This window comes from Dermochelys coriacea, chromosome 1 (assembly GCF_009764565.3).
Source record: "Dermochelys coriacea isolate rDerCor1 chromosome 1, rDerCor1.pri.v4, whole genome shotgun sequence".
NCBI classification, from domain to species: Eukaryota; Metazoa; Chordata; order Testudines; family Dermochelyidae; genus Dermochelys; species Dermochelys coriacea.
Genome location: NC_050068.2, coordinates 58,285,422 through 58,302,905, shown reverse-complemented (window position 1 = coordinate 58,302,905; position 17,484 = coordinate 58,285,422). Strand labels below are relative to the sequence as shown.

The window sequence follows — 17,484 nt, the reverse complement described above, 5'->3', positions numbered from 1 at the left end:
AAAAAGCTTCCACACAAGACAGTGAACCCAACACCACTGTCAATGTACTAAAGAACCAGCAAGTGAGGGTACCTAGATACTAACTTAACTTGTCATTATACCAGATATGACAAGTTAAAACAAACAAAATGATTAAGAGTAAATTAGATTTTTTTAAAATGTCAATTTAATATGTGTTAGCACCAGAGGCAAGAGAATTATTATATTTGACTGAATTCCTTTAGCTTTTTTTGTCACTTAAAACCAAAAAATGCTGCAAGGTAAGCAAAATGTCAAACAAGATATCCCATTGGTTGGTTTGTGTTGCAATTCTCATAACACAGATGCCTTTCCAGTACCTTCCCTTACAGAGAAGCCAGACTGGAAAGATCTATATCCTCACTTTTGGTATAATACAGTACACGGGGAAAATATGAAAGCATCGTTGTATCACATATCAAGTTCCCCTAAGATTATATGCTGCAATGCAATTCATGAAGTGCCAGAACAGACATGCTGTTTTACAGATTTACTTACAAAACCCTACCAATTCCTTCATGGGCTCACTTAACTATTCAATTTATTAATCAAAATGGACAAAGGAAAAACGTAATACTGATCTCTTGGGAGAGATTTTATTAACTTACAATAGACATTCTAGTTCTCTGTACGTCAAGTCTGCCACACTTTCGGAAATATGCTTTATTGTTCATATACAAAACTACATGATGCTTTTTAATAAGCACCAGAAACCATGAAGACTTAAGTGTTACAGTATATTTTGTAGTGATTGTTATATTGTCCTGATATTTAACAGGTCAAATCGGCAAAGCACTTCTAGAAAGTTGCTGGGTTTGTTCAAACGCACTATTTATGCAGTATGATTGGTATGCTCAAATCCATTCATTATACTGCAGATTAAAGGTCTCCAATAAAAAAAAAAGACCATTTCAATACATTCCTCCACATTATCAGTGCTAGAAAGTCTAGTCATCATATTTATCTTTACTGAAGCTAATATGAATATATAATTAAAATAACTGCAGATTTTATTCAGAAGAATCTATTTTCCAACAAAAAAAACCTTTGTTTTTGACAATAATGAATGAGTATATTGTAAGTGACATTCTGCACCAAAAGCTGGAGGGCTGGGACTGCAACTAAAAGTCTACATGTCAGCAATACAGACACTTTTACATGAACTCTGATCATTTTTAATATTAACATTAAAGACCAGGTGCTTTAAAGTTTGTGCGCCTGTCAAGCAATTAAAACCTCCACACACAAAAAAGAGGAAAAAACCCACAGAACACAGTATTTCAGAGAATATAACACATTAGACACTTCCATGACGTCTCAGATCAGATTGGCAACTGAAACTTAACGTCCACCTGAGCTTGCTTTGCTAAGGTCACTATTTCTGAAAGTTTCACAACCTGAGGAGGGAAAAAAGGAAATAAAGTTAAAGATAATTACAGAAATATTAACAGTTTAACAAATGACATTACTAAATTTTAGGAGTTCGACTAGACAGTCTATGTTACGAAGTGATGTCAGAAAGAGCTTGCCATAAGAAAAAAAAAGATTCATAGATTTAAAGGCCAGAAGAGACCATTGTGATCATGTAGTATGCATGACACAGGCTATAGGACTTACCTGAATTTAAGTTCTGCTTCAAGTCCAATACCTTTGGTTGAACTAGAGCATCTTTTTTAGAAAAAGAGTTAAGATTCTGGATTTAAGAAGTTTCCTGTGATGGAGAATTCACCACAACTCTTAAGTTGTTCCAATTGTTAATTACCCTCACTGTTAAAATATGCACCTTATTTCTAGTTCACATTTGTCTAGCTTATATGCCAGGTGGCCAGCATGGATTACTAACAGATGTTAATGATGTTGTTTGTTCATAACTTTATAAAACCAGAAAATTGTGGATAAGTAATCTACATAATCATGTGATCCTATTACTGTCACCCTCATTTTCCCTCTTCCATTTGTTTTTACACCTACTTGCTGCATCATGTCTTAAAACAAAGTTCTACAGGGAGTTAGGACTTGTCTATGAAGAGTTGTACCTGAAAGTTGCATGTGTGGACATTCTTATTCAGGAACAAGCCACTTCCTGTTTAGTTTAAGTCACGTTGAAAGTGGGTTAAACTAAACAGGAACAAGCCACTCCCATTCCAAAACAAGAGAATGCCCACACATTGCACTTTAAAATTAATGCCCTACCTGAATCCATGTTAACTTTCAAGTGTAGCCAAACTCTTATTTTTTATATACATTTATACAGTGCTCAGAACAATAGGCCTCAATCAAACTGGGGCCTCAGGGTATTTTTTTTTTTTTTAAAACACAAGTAAATATTCTCTGGAGAAATGTATGTTATTTTTAAACTACTAGTACTTTTTAAAGTGATTTACCTGTTGGTATATAGAATATAATTTTAGATTAACAAAAATTAATTTGGGTCATGTTAACGTTGACAGACTTATTTCTTCATTTATAAAACGGTACCAGTAATTTTAGATGCTGGGCACCTTATACAAATGCAATATAGGTCTAAAATCCAAATTCTCTGCTGCAAAAGCATTCTAATGATCAACCAAGGGCTCGATCAGCTTAACAGGATCTTCACTGTGCCCTTAAACTCAGAGTTTTGCGGATCAGGGCGAGCAGCTTTTCACTGAACGCAGCTAGTTCTGGAGAGTTCAACCCCAGGAGCAAACACTACAAATGATTCAGATTATACACTGATAGCATCCTTGCTTATTAGGGAGTTCAGATACTTATCTTGGCCTTGAACTACTATAAGTGTTGACCTAAAAGTACACTATCAAGGAGGGGTGCACCATTAGAAGTGCAGCCTTTCAGATGAGATTTTAACTTGAGATCCCTTCTGCCCATCTACAAAGTTAAAGATCTCTTGGCTCTTTTATAAAAAAAAAGTAATAATCTAGTCAATATTTCTCTCTAGCAATATAGAGCAGGTTCCTAGTTTGGGGTAAAATAGATTCTGCCTACAAAGTAGATTCTCCCTACCAGTTACTTACAGCTTTGTGAAATACTTTGGATACATAGTGTCAGGCATCTTCAAGGCTTCAAATATTTTATCCTAGACTACGGTTTTAAGTTGACTTGGGGAAGAGACAACTTTACTAAGACTTCATGTTAAAGCATAGCATCTGTTATGAAGAGTTATGCAAAAAGCTCTTTCTTGCTCACCATTTTAGCAGCTTCATCCAAGTCATCACAGGCAAGGATTTTGAGGCCACTAGCTGTTATTAAAGCTTTGGCATCATCAACTCGTGTACCTGAAGAAAGAGAAGTAGTTTTAAACAGAATTCAGTACTCAATGAAATAATGACCTGCTAACTACCAGCTTCAATCAGAGACAGTGTGAGCTGGTGATGATTAATTTTCCAGGACAGATCTACCAAGACATCTCAAAATTGAGATAAGTACAGTATACACTAGAAGGCTTTTATAGTAGCAGCAAGTTAGATTTGCTGTTCTAAAGTATCAACTAAAGAGTTACCAAAAAAACCAATATAGTAAGAAGTAAATACTGAATAGTCATCAAGAAAAACACTGGATTTTAGATGTCAATATATATTTCTCTTTACAAAATATTCTTGTTTACAAGCAATTTTGCTATACATTAAGTGAACTGCTAAACACGGTGATCACTATTATTAGTATACATAAATCCAAATACTTAGATTTACACAGTTGTGAAGAGTGCTCACCTTGTAACCGTACAACAATAGGTATTTTTAGGTCCAAATCCTTTACTGCCATAATGATTCCTTGTGCAATAACATCACACCGCATAATGCCTCCAAAAATATTCACCAGAATAGCCAGTACCTACATACAGAAAGCAGCATGTAAGGTTATATATTTAATGATAGAATACACATCAAGTCCACCATCCTACTAGATTATTATGAATTTTAACATGCAGCAAAACAGACCATCACATCAGATAAAAAAAGGGATTCATCCAAATCAAATGGGCAACAAATCAGTTCTAAAAATTCAAGCTCCAGAAATTCAATGCTAAGCAGATAGTTTAAAGAAAAGGAGTACTTGGGGCACCTTAGAGACTAACAAATTTATTAGAGCAGAAGCTTTCGTGAGCTACAGCTCACTTCATCGGATGCATCCGATGAAGTGAGCTGTAGCTCACGAAAGCTTATGCTCTAATAAATGTGTTAGTCTCTAAGGTGCCACAAGTACTCCTTTTCTTTTTGCGAATACAGACTAACACCCTGCTACTCTGAAACCTGTCAGATAGTTTAAGAAAGCCTTCATTCATATTCTATATGAATTCAGCAGACAAGTTACTAATCTCTAAAATAAAATACATCAGAATCCTGTTCATCGGATTTCATTGGGACTGGGTCCAGAACAGATAATCAAAAATTCAGCTAATCTGGAGTACGGGACAGTGTGAGGCTGCAGCACCATCTAGTGGCCAACATGAGAGATTGCCCACTTCTTGACAATGTGCACGGTTAAGTTTATACGGTGAGTCGGATAAACACAGTTCTACTGTACAGCAAGACAATTATTGCAGGGTATAGAATCATAGGACTGGAAAGGACCTTGAGAGGTCATATACTTCAGTCCTCTGCACTCATCGCAGGACTAAGTATTATCTAGACCATCCCTGACAGGCATCTAACCTGTTCTTAGACATCTCCATTAATGGAGATTCCACAACCTCACTGGGCAATTTATTCCAATGCTTAACCACCTTGACAGGCAGATTTTCCTAAAGTCCAGCCTGTTTGCACTTGCTGCAATTTAAACCCATTGCTTCTTGTCCTATACTCAGAGGTTAAGGACAGCAATTTTTCTCCCTCCTCCTCGTAACCTCTTATATACTTGAAAACTGTTATGATATCCCCTCTCAGGATAGGTCTACACTATCTGCCGAATCGGCAGGTAGCGATCGATCCCTGAGTGCTCTCCCATTGACTCCGGAACTCCAGCGCCATGGGAGGCACAAGCTGAGTCGACAGGGGAGCGGCGGCAGTCGACTCACCACCATGAAGATGCCATGGTAAGTCAATCTAGCGACTTCTAACGGAAGAGGAGAAGGACCTTGGAGTATTGGTTGATCATAGGATGACTATGAGCTGCCAATGTAATATGGCTGTGAAAAAAGCTAATGCGGTTTTGGGATGCATCAGGAGAGGCATTTCCAGTAGGGATAAGGAGGTTTTAGTACCATTATACAAGGCACTGGTGAGACCTCACCTAGAATACTGTGTGCAGTTCTGGTCTCCCATGTTTAAAAAAGGATGAATTCAAACTGGAGCAGGTACAGAGAAGGGCTACTAGGATGATCCGAGGAATGGAAAACTTGTCTTATGAAAGGAGACTTAAGGAGTTTGGCTTGTTTAGCCTTACTAAGAGAAGGTTGAGGAGAGATATGATTGCTCTCTATAAATATATCAGAGGGATAAATATAGGAGAGGGAGAGGAATTATTTAAGCTCAGCACCAATGTGGACACAAGAACAAATGGGTATAAGCTGGCCACCAGGAAGTTTAGACTTGAAATCAGACGAAGGTTTTTAACCATCAGAAGAGTGAAGTTTTGGAATAGCCTTCCAAGGGAAGCAGTGGGGGCAAAAGTTCTATCTGGTTTTAAGATTCTACTTGATAAGTTTATGGAGGAGATGGGATGATGGGATAATGGGATTTTGGTAAGTAATTGATCTTTAAATATTCAGGGTAAATAGGCCAAATCCCCTGAGATGGGATATTAGATGGATGGGATCTGAGTTACCCAGGAAAGAATTTTCTGTAGTATCTGGCTGGTGAATCTTGCCCATATGCTCAGGGTTTAGCTGATGGCCATATTTGGGGTCGGGAAGGAATTTTCCTCCAGGGCAGATTGGAGAGGCCCTGGAGGTTTTTCGCCTTCCTCTGTAGCATGGGGCATGGGTGACTGGAGGGAGGCTTCTCTGCTCCTTGAAGTCTTTAAACCATGATTTAAGGACTTCAATAGCTCAGACATAGGTGAGGTTTTTCATAGGAGTGGGTGGGTGAGATTCTGTGGCCTGCGCTGTGCAGGAGGTCGGACTAGATGATCAGAATGGTCCCTTCTGACCTTAGTATCTATGAATCTAGGTACGTCGACTTCAGCTACACTATTCCCGTAGCTGAAATTGCGTACCTTACATCGACTCCGCTGCCTAGTGTAGACCAGGGCCAAGTCTTCACTTTTCCAGACTAAATAAACCCAATTTTTCCAATCTTCCCTCATAAGTCATGGTTTTCCTGACCTTTAATCATTTTTGTTACTGTCCTCTGGACTTTCTGCAGTTTGTCCACATCTTTCCTTAAATATGCCACCCAGAACTGGACACAATACTCCAGCTGGGACCTAATCAGCAAGGAGTAGAGTGGAAGAATTACTTTGTGTCTTGCTTACAACACTCCTGCTAATACATCCCAGAATGATGTTTGCCACTTAAGCTTCAAAGATGTTCCGTGATTTATTTTTGGTTTTGGAAAGGTTCTATATTTGCCATTTAAGACATCAAGAGTAGCAGGCACGAATAACCATTCCCTTTATAAAGAAAAAAACATCCTGATTTGTAAGAAGTTAACTGAAATAAGATGCAAACCAAAAAGAACCCTTTTGATCTCTAACAAGAATGTAAAAATAACTGCACCATAACTTTTCCTGATAGTCTTGCTCAACCAATTTTCTGGGGAAAGCACGTACTTTTATTCAAAGAGATTAAATCTCAGCTACTAAAATCAATGTCATAACTGTTCCATTTGCCAACAGTTTGGCCTTCCAGTTTAAGACAATCCTGCTAGAAGTATTCCCCAAACTAATACTTCGGTGTGTCACCTGTAAGATGAACTCTGTTGAAGGACCTACATTAAAAGAGAGCATGAGCATGCTTTTTTAGACTGAAGGTCATTAGCTTTACCACCATGTCTTTGCAGACTACATTTAATGTTAGAAGTTAAATTATGAGTAAAAGGGCTAGGGCACAGGAAAATGACACATTCTTCTTGAGCTCTATTATACAGTCTGTATGAAGCTACTGCAAATGACCAGTACACCAGGACAAAATGCCCACTCAATAGAGAGAGTGTTAAAATAAGTTCTCTAACATAAGCAATAGTCATTTTCAAATACTTCAGCATATTGCAATGTTCATTCTTTTAACTTTCCTAGATAAGGGATACAGCAGCTACCATACTGATGTCTTCAGCACCGGAAAGTATGCTTTACCACAATATACAGGTGGTAGGGAAAGCAACCAAACAGGCCAACAAACTGACTTTAGAACAAAGAGAAAAACTACATTTTAAAAAGTAGTTCTTCAGCATTTTAGCTTCCTTTAAACAAAGTCAAGTTTATGGAAACCGTTTTAAATTATTTTAGTCAAAAGGAAAAAAAGTTATGATCTTCTCCCCTTAAACAAGCCTAGATGGCAAAGAGCCCAAGGCTAAAGGACTGTGAGGTTAAAAGTACTTTCAGAACTTGACTGCATGTCTCAGAGGAAGACAAGGGGGGTGAGTTAACATCTATTATTGGACCAACTTCTGTTAGGGAGAGAGAACGAGAGAAACTTTTGAGCCACACAGAGCTCTTCAGACAAGATCTTGAAGAAGAGCCTTCTGTGGCTTGAAAGCTTCTCTTTCCAACAGAAGTTTGTCCAACAACAGATATTACCTCACCCACCTTGTCTCTCTAATATCCTGGGACCAACTCAACTATAACATGTCTGCGGGAGTGATTTGATCATTTCTGTAGCTACCAGGTAGGCCATGCCTGTGTGTTGGTACACTGTGGAATAAAAAAAAAAAAGATTATGGAGGGGGGTGGTGAAAAATCAGAAGGCTGAGGTTCTACAGAAGGGTGTAGGAAGCCTGGCTGGAAAGCAAGCAGATAGGAAGCATGGTTGTTTGGTTAGAGCATGCGGGCTGGGATTCAGGACTCCTGGGTTCTATTCCTGACTCAGTCTGAATTTCAAAATTTCAGTGTGAATAAAAAAAGATTTTTAAAACCAGATTTTTAATAAAAGATTTACTTAAAACTTAAGTTTCCAACCCTCTGTCTCAAGGTTTAAACTTACAATAAAACCTACTAATTTAAGTATGTTTTAGAAGTCAGGTTATTATATTGGAATAGACTGAAGTGTTTGCCAAAGCAGCTGAGCTCAGCTGAGATGCTCATGCCAACTGGGCCTAGATATAAACATACGAACTGGTGACAAGTTGATAGGAGCCCTCACCTAGCCTAATAGAGCCAGAATTCAATGGTCTTCAGGCCACGGTTCAAGGCCCACATGCAGAAATTTGATAAGGGTGGACAGGGAAGGGATTAACTGGATCATGTCCTGCTCTCACCACAGGCAACCAATACTAAGAAATGGGAAAGACCAGAGCCTCAACAGCGCTTCAGAAAATTTCGACAATTGCTGTGCTAAGACCTTCAGTGCATAAGGCAGCAGGGAAATCAGTGTGAATGCCGATACCTCATGAACCAAATAAGTCATGTCAGAACACAAGAGCATGATGCACAAGGAGTGCTTTGATTGCAATAAGAGCTCTGACATTTCTCAAAGCAAGGTCTGCAGCAAGCATCAAAGGAAATACTATGGTCTTCAAGATGAAAAGGATCAATCTGCATATGTCCTCAAACACGACATCAGTTCAGTCTCCCAGTCTTGAATCTATAGGGAGAGGACACTAGAGGCTTTGAGGTGGAGCTACATGGAGTTCAGGCTTCAGAACAGCAGAATGCCTGGCAAGCAAATGGCTCTCTGCACTTCCTGCTGATACTTCTTCTGGAGAGGTAAAATGTCATCCAGTGAGCTGGAGCTCAGTACCACTGATATCAGGCACACTGCCTGCAGTGAAGCCCAAGGCTTTGTAGAATGACAATGTCTCAACACTGGGCCCAGAGCGAAGCAGAGTCTTGCTATTCAGTAGCTGAAGCCAACTCAGGCTACTTCCAGAAGCTCTTCTTTACAGCATTTTGGGCTAGCCTGGTGCTGATCTTAAGGGAGTTTTCTACCTACAGAAAAGACTGGAGGCATTCCCCAAACGCTTGAATGAGACAAATACAACAATCCCTTCATAGATGCTGGATCCCGGGCAAATGACACGGCAAGCATGTTCATCTGTGTACATGATTCATCAGGTCACGTTTTCTGTACTTTTTTAAATGCATTCAATCATTTTAAGATTATAAATGCTGCTTCACACTGGGTAGTGGTGTTCACTGAGCTATCAAAATGACCCAAGGGATCTTTATTCCGAGGATGCTACAAGTTCAGAGCCATTGGTGTTCACCCATCACCTTAAAATGTATCCCAGTCAAGCCATCTATTGTTGTGTGATCTAACCTCCTTTATGGTGACCAACACAACCCAGTTGAAAATCCATCTGTTGTCAGAACTACCTTGATGGGATATTTGAGGACATTCCCATGTATGATTTTTAAAAAATTTATTTACAGCCTGCTGTGAAGAGATTCCACACAACACCATCATTTTAAATTTTAAACATTTAACTTAAATTTTAAAGCCCTTGAAATGCTACGATCATAGAAATCAAAATTAACAAGGAAAAATGGTAAGAACTGTGACCTTATTGGAAGTTAAATGGCAATCAATCATTTAACAATTTTTTTAAGACATGAAAGTCTTTCTTCACAAAATTAAATTTACATTAAAGCCGCTTTAAGTTATACATGCAAGCATGATTTCTCAGTCAACCAGCCAAAGGACTATAATTCGAATATTCTTTTGTTCTTTAAATTAATACCTGAAAAAGATTTTGGTCTTTACCATTAAATTAAATACCTGAAATTGGATTCCCAATAAATACACTTCACAGGGACTATTATGCCATGACTTCTTGGTCTTTGACCAGATATTATGTCAACATGGGTAGAACGTGCTCCATGGGGAGGTTATGCCAGGGGTTTACTGAATACTGTTGATGAAATCATTCCATTGCTACTGCTCAGCTTGTATCAAGACTGTTGTCTCAATAGTTTTCATCAGGCAAAGTGTTTGTAGGGTTTAAGAGGAGACAAGCTTCAGCCAAGTCTACTATAGTTTAGTATGGTTCCTATCAGTTCCTGCTGTGGGGAGCTTGAACAAACATGAAATCTTGGGATTCCAGTATCAGTGGTGACAAGCAATTCAGCTTCTATCAAAGAGCTGTTTTGTCAGCAAGCCACCCAAGCACTCATTCTGTGTATTTACACTGCAGCAGCAGATAAGCCAGCCTGAAATAAAGTAGATGGTCCCAGCCCAGCACACATTGAACATGCATTCCTACTACTACCTTTAGGGGAGGGAGTTTAAGGCGATAAGTAGACTCTCAATGCACTTTCATACCTAGTATGTTGACAGAAAACACTTGAAGAATCTTTCATCTGAAGAGCTATGCAGTTACCTACTTACATATGTAAAGTTACCTACTTTATCTTGATTTATAACCTCAGAAAGGAACAGAAGTCTTTTACTTTAATCCTTCATCTTAACATGACAGTGCACCAAGATCAGTGTGTGAACTAAGAGTCAGTACTCCTATCATGCTGCAACCCCTTGGTTATACAAAGCTGGTCAGCTCTCATCTCTCCACAGCCAGCTCAGTATCTCCTCCCCTCACAGCCAACTCAAGCATATAGCACTGTATTAGTCATCTCTCTGTTTCCTATCATCAGCCTCTGCCCCTCTGCTTCCTATCCATCTCATCTATTGCCCAAGGACACACCTCCTACCTTTTTCCCAGCTCCCACAACCCTCCATCCCTCTGGAATCACTCACTTATCATCCAGAGGCACAACTGTCACTACCTATCCGATTTCTTCTTCACTCAGCATTCCACAAAAGATAATGGGTTAAATATGGTATTGTTCGTAACTGTACTAATCTCTCCCTTCATCTGCTAAGTACCCCACTGTTCTATAGAACCACAACTTACATCCATTGTATCTGCCAGCCTGCCCTTTTCAATGCAGCCTTAACCATCAATGGAGGTGGAATACAAGCAAGCAGCGATACCATGGATACCAAGTTATATTTGTCAGCGTTTATGGAGGAGATGGTATGATGGGATAATGGGATTTTGGTAAGTAATTGATCTTTAAATATTCAGGGTAAACAGGCCAAATCCCCTGAGATGGGATATTAGATGGATGGGATCTGATTTACTATAGAAAACTCTTTCCTGGGTATCTGGCTGGTGAATCTTGCCCATGTGCTCAGGGTTTGGCTGATTGCCAATGTTTGGGGTCGGGAGGGAGTTTTCCTCCAGGGCAGATTGGAGAGGCCCTGGAGGTTTTTTTGCCTTCCTCTGTAGCATGGGGCATGGTTGACTGGAGGGAGGTTTCTCTGCTCCTTGAAGTTTTGAACCATGATTTGAGGACTTCAATAGCTCAGACGTGGGTGAGGTTTTTCATAGGAGTGGGTGGGTGACATTCTGTGGCCTGCGCTGTGCAGGAGGTCGGACTAGATGATCAGAGTGGTCCCTTCTGACCTTAGTATCTATGAATCTATGACTGATAAATACAAAGTCAAAGGGGTACTTCATAGGCAAAACCAGAATTGCACTAGTGACTCACTTCAAGCTCTTCTCCATTCTGCAGGAAGAGATGAAATACTCCAAAAAGATACTGATGAGTACTCATGGGCAATATTGCTTTGTGATGTGCTTTGAAATTGACTACACTGAGGGAATGATTTAATTCAGGAGGGAAAAAAAAAAGGATTGGGAGTTCAGGGAAAGAAGTTTGAGAGGAGAGGGATGGGAAGAGGAAAAAAGAGTGACCTTTTTAAAATCTTCGCTGGATGATTGGGGAGAAAATGTGAGCAGGAAGCGGGTGGGTGAAGGCCTCAAACTTAAAGTGAAGAGTTGTTAGTGCAGAGTGTCAAATAAACTCAGCTTTCCTTCGTCGTATTACTCCTATCCATCAGTAAATGTATGTCATTAGGGCAACCCTAGAGTTCTTCCTCCTGTTGCCCAAAATTATACTCAATTTTTAAATTAAATGTTCAAATAAAATTTATATATTATTCCAACATAGGTACAAAGATCCTGGAGCTCTTCAAAATAGTACTGGGACATTCGTATACTTCCAGGCAAGTTATCAAAATAATTTTATCTTACAATGTTACCAAATAGCACCTTAGAATCTTAAAGTTTATGTACAAGTCAGACAATACCCGTTACAATCCAAGTCTGGAATCTGCATAAATACATACATGCACCAGCATGAATCTAGTTGCAGGTTTGGTACCTAAGTCAGGGATGGACAAGAGTCTAACCTGATACCAACATTTCAGTTTCAAATTCCTTTTCAAACAAGGAAAGCACATGCTTCGGATATTCTAGGAAACCTCTTATCAGCCAGGCTGGCCACTGATCTAAGTACAAATAAAACAGAATTTCTTTAGCAATACCAAAATTATCTAGTGTAAAATAAGATAGCCTGGTTTGAAATCACTTAGTTTATTCAGCAAGGACAGTTAAACAGCTTTAAGGATTTTTAAAAGGGTAATAACGGCACCTCTGTATTTGCTTACAGTACTACAGATGTGATTTTTAAAACTGTGGATCAAGTTACTGTGTTGTTCATTTGAGTCTGCTAAGTATATTAGCACTTAAAAAAAGTACACCAGAACTGAAGCTGCAAAGATAATTAAAGGTAAGTTGTTTACTATTTAGTCTGAATACATGTAACAACGCATCTTCTCTATGTTATATTGCATCTAAATGACTTTGGTCAGTTCCTATAGAATAACTGTTTCCATTTAATTTGCTATTATCTTTAACCTACCTTCAAATTACACAGGAAAGTGTTACTTTATTTATTCCCTTTTTTCATACTAATTCTATTAGAAAATTCTAGTTTTATTTTTAAAAGGAGTATTTTTAATTCCCACTAAAAAAAGTGACCTGCAAAGAAGGGCGTTTGGTAGCCTCCTCCTTTTAATAAATATAAAAAAAATTGAATAATTTCTTCAGAACAGGGTTTGCTTCTTCTGGTTCCTCCCCTCCTCTCAGATAGATTACTAGTGTAGGTATCCTCTACTAATTTTGCCAGTTAACTTCTTAGGAAAAAGTAGAGAACTACTGGGAATTACATCACAACTGTCTGAAATCTGTGCAATTGACAGACATTTTGAGAAAAGGCTCTATGGGAGATTCAAATACTCATGCTTGTCCCTTCAACTGAGGGCTGAGAGACTTCCTACTTCAGTTCTCCTTTCCTGATCTTTCATGAAGGACTGAAGACTGATATCCTGACAAGTAAGAAACATGTCAAAAAAACTTTACAATGTGCCTGAAAAACATGTTAAAGTAGCAAAGACAGCACAGTTCTCCCCTCTTCGTAGCTCACCTTTAAAAACCATGTCTTTTTAAAAACTAGTGAAAACATGCAATACATACTATGCCTTGTCATATGATGTTTTAAAATAATTATTCAACAGTGCAGAACTTTGAAATACTAATCCTTGTTTTACCTTTTTATCTGAAGTAATAAGTTTAAAGGCTTCCGTTACTTGATGTACTGTAGCGCCACCTCCAACATCAAGGAAATTCGCTGGAGTGCCTCCGTGAAGTTTAATTATATCCATTGTGGCCATAGCCAAACCAGCACCATTCACTGTAAGAAAAATAGTTACATTTAAGAACTCCATTAGCAGTAAGTACATCAGAGGCATCTAAACATATATTATGTAGAACATACATACCTAGACAGCCTATGTTTCCATCTAGTCCTATGTAGTTGAGGTCTGCTTTAGCTGCATCCTTGTCTCTCTCGTCCTCCTGTGTCCAGTCCTGCATATCAAAGATTTTCTGCTGACGATAGTATGCATTGCTATCAAAGTTTATCTTTGCGTCCATACACATCACTTGGGAAACAAACAAAAAAATTGTTTAATGCCATCTTTAAAAAGGTAAAATACTTCTCTGAAATACTTATTCTATTGTATATTAGGGCACCAAATAATTCATTTTTGGGCTTACATGCTAACTCATGAAGCCTTCATTCCATAAATTCCAAGGCCAGAAGGGACCATTGCGATCACCCTAGTCTGGCCTTCTGTATAATACACGCCATAGAACTTCCCCAAAATAATTTCTAGAGCATATATTATAGAAAATATCCTGTCTGGATTTTAAAATTGCCAGTAGTAGAGAATCCAACATGACCCTTGGTAAATTGTTCCAATTATGCCTTACCACAAATAATGTGTGCTTCATTTCCAGTCTGAATTTGTCTAGTTTCAAATTCCAGCCATTGGATCTTATTATACCTTTGTCTGCTAGACTACAGAGCAGTTTATCATCAAATTTCTGTTCCCCACTTATTTATAGACTAATCAAGTCACTCCTTAACCTTCTTTTTGTTAAGCTAAACTGACTGAGCACCTTCAGTCTACTCACTATTAAGGCACATTTCCTAATCCTTTAATCATTCTCATGGTGCATCTCTGAACCCTCTCCAATTTATCAACATCCTTCTTGAACTGTAGGCACCAGAACTGGACACAGTATTCCAGGAGTGGTCGCACCAGTGCCAAATAGAAATAAAATTTCTCTCTAGTCCTTCGATATTCCCTTATTTATGCAACCAAGGATCACAGTAGCCAATTAGGCCACAGCATCGCACTGGAAGCTCATGTTCAATTCAGTACTCATCACAAACCCCAAATCTTTTCCAGAGGCCATGCTTCCCAGCACAGAGTCCCCCATCTTGTAAGAATGGCCTATACTCTTTTCTCCTAGATGTATACGTTTATCCATATTAAAATGCATGCTGTTTGCTTTTGCCCAATTTACCAAGTGATCCAGATCACTAGCAGTGACCTGTCCTCTTCTTTATTTACCACTCCAATTTGTGTGTCATCTGCGAACTTTATCAGAGATGATTTTATGTTTTCATCCAGATCACTGATCAAAGTGTTAAAAAGCATCAGGCCAAGAATCAATCTCTGCGGGACCTTACTAGAAATACACTTGCTTGATGATGACTCCCCATATACAATTCTATTTTGAGACCGATCAGTTAGTCAGTTTTTAAACTATTAGATGTGCAATATTAATTTTGAAACATTCTAGTTTTTCAGTCAAAATGTCTTGTGGTATCAAATCAAATGCCTTACAGAAGAGTTAAGTATATTACATCAATACTACTACCTTTATCAAATTTATCTCATTAAAAAAATCGTTAAGTTAATTTGACAGGATCTATTTTCCATAAACCTATATTGATTGCTAATCAACCAGTTACTTTCCTTCAATGCTTGATTAATCAAGTCCTCTATCAGTTGCTCAATTATCTTGCCAGGATCAATGTTATAGGCTTGTCAGTCTAACTACCCAGGTCATCCTGTTTACCCTTTTAAATATTGGCAGAATACTAGTTTTCTTCCAGTCTTCTGGAATTTCCCAAGTCTTACTGTAAATCAACATTAATGGTTCAGCAAACTCTTCAGCAAGCTCTTGAAGAGTGATTTTCACAATATTTTTTGCATTTCTAGTAGCAACATGTCTAGAACAGTTAACACAAACTCACCTAAATAAGAAACTGTGCACCAGAATAAATCCTTCCACCATAACCTTTGTATATCTTTAAAAAAGCCACGCAGTTAGGTTCTGCTTTTAAATTAAACCTATGTGCTTCATAAAGAGAGCATATAACTAAGTCAAAAGAAATGCAGAAAAAGTCTTGGCAGAATACCAGAAAAGTTTCTCCCACAGATAGTGGAGGGACATTGGGGAGGGTGATATTAAAAGCCTCAGCAGACTCCTTGCATCGATGAAATACCATGTAAAAGGTTAAGATTTTGTCAGTTATTTTTAGTAAAAGTCACAGACAGCTTGAGGACAAGAAACAAAAATTCTTGGAAGCCCACAGAATTATTGGGTGGAGTGCTGGCTGAGGGGGGACGACTAAAGCCCAGGCCCTGTGGGGGGAGAAGAGATCCAAAACCCCAGTCTGTGGGGGGGTGAGGAGTCCAGCTGGAAGCTCTGTCCTCCTTTTGTAGGGCCCCCCCACCTCGCGAAGCAGCTGGGAGCTCCAGGCCCCCTTTCTTCCCTCCTGCAGCAGCTGGGACCTCCAGGCACCCTTTCCTCTCCCTCCCACAGCAGGGGAGGAAGCAGAAAATGTCATGGAGGTCTCTGAAAGTCACAGAATCCATTACTTCTGTGACCTCTGACAATCTTATCCTTAACCACGTACTAAGGAAACTGACACAAAGGAGACCCAACTAAGCTAGGTCTAAGTTCAGAATATCAAGTACAGTTTAACCAAAAAAAGTGACATACAATATAGTCTTTATTCTAACACTCTTGTATAAAAAGTGCACTGAACTGCCTGCACAAAACTAGATGTGCAAATCTGAACAGCAGGACTCAAGCTAAGACTTAGGCCTGGTCTACAGTATGCGGTCATTTCGGAATTAGCAGAGTTACTTTGAAATAAAACTGATTTCGTCCACACAACCAACCAGTTTTTTCGATTTAAAGGGCTCTTAAATTCGATTTCTGTACTCCACCTCGACAAGTGAAGTAGCAATAAAACAGAGATCGCAGTTCCGGTTACAGGTACTGTGGATGCAATTTGACATTATTGGCCTCTGGGAGCTATCCCAGAATGCTCCCTTGTGACCGCTCTGGACAACACTCTCAACTCCAATGCCCTAGCCAGGTAGGCAGTAAAAGCTCCTGGAACTTTTGAATTTCCTGTTTGGTCACCATCAGCACAGGCGACCATCAGCACAGTCCACCATCACAGGTGACCACGCAGTCCCGGATTCGCAGACAAGCTCCAGCATGGTCCAAACGGGAAGTACTGGATCTCACCACACGTTGGGGAGACGAATCTGTTATGGCAGAACTATGTTCCAAAAAAAGAAACGCAAATACGTATGCTAAAGTCTCCAGGGCCATGACGGAAAGAGGCTACTCCAGGGACACAGGACAGTGTCGTACAAAAATCAAGGTGCTCAGGCAAGCGTACCAAAAAGCCAGGGAGGCGAACGGGCGCTTTGAGTCACAGCCCCATATATGCCATTTCTACCATGAGCTGCATGCAATTATGTGGGGTGACGCCACCACTATCCCACCACTGTCCGTGGACACCTGCAAGGGGGCGTAGCAAGGAGGAGGAGGACGACGACGACGACAATGCACAGGTGGCAAGTGGAGAATTCGTTTTCCTCCATAACCAGGAACGATTCTTAACACTGGAGTCAATAGTCTCCCCCCACTCCCAAGGCATGCTCTCGGACCATGACCCTGGAGAAGGCACTTTTGGTGAGTGAGAGCTTGATAGGAGCCACGCGGTGGGGGGAAACCCAGCCGTGCCTGGCTGTTCGCATTTAGTTTAAAGGGCTTATCCCTGCTCAGAGCCTTATCGGAGCCACGCAGTGGGTGTGGGGAGAGGGTGCTGCGTGAAGCGATCATCCCAGAGAGCCCGCAGGTCATCCTTTTG

The 17,484-nt window shown here is 39.6% G+C and overlaps 1 protein-coding gene across 1 annotated transcript in view; it reads right to left on the bottom strand.

The window, feature by feature from the left end:
* Positions 1-600: 600 nt before the first annotated feature.
* SUCLA2 (succinate-CoA ligase ADP-forming subunit beta) overlaps positions 601-17,484 on the bottom strand; it is a 49,657-nt gene continuing 32,773 nt past the window's right edge. The window contains exons 7-11 of the mRNA XM_038409465.2: positions 13,736-13,897; positions 13,505-13,647; positions 3,729-3,849; positions 3,205-3,293; positions 601-1,415 (exon numbers count right to left, since the gene is read on the bottom strand). Coding sequence (XP_038265393.1) covers positions 1,341-1,415; positions 3,205-3,293; positions 3,729-3,849; positions 13,505-13,647; positions 13,736-13,897 — 590 coding nt within the window. The 3' untranslated portion in view covers positions 601-1,340. The remainder of the gene's footprint in view (positions 1,416-3,204; positions 3,294-3,728; positions 3,850-13,504; positions 13,648-13,735; positions 13,898-17,484) is intronic.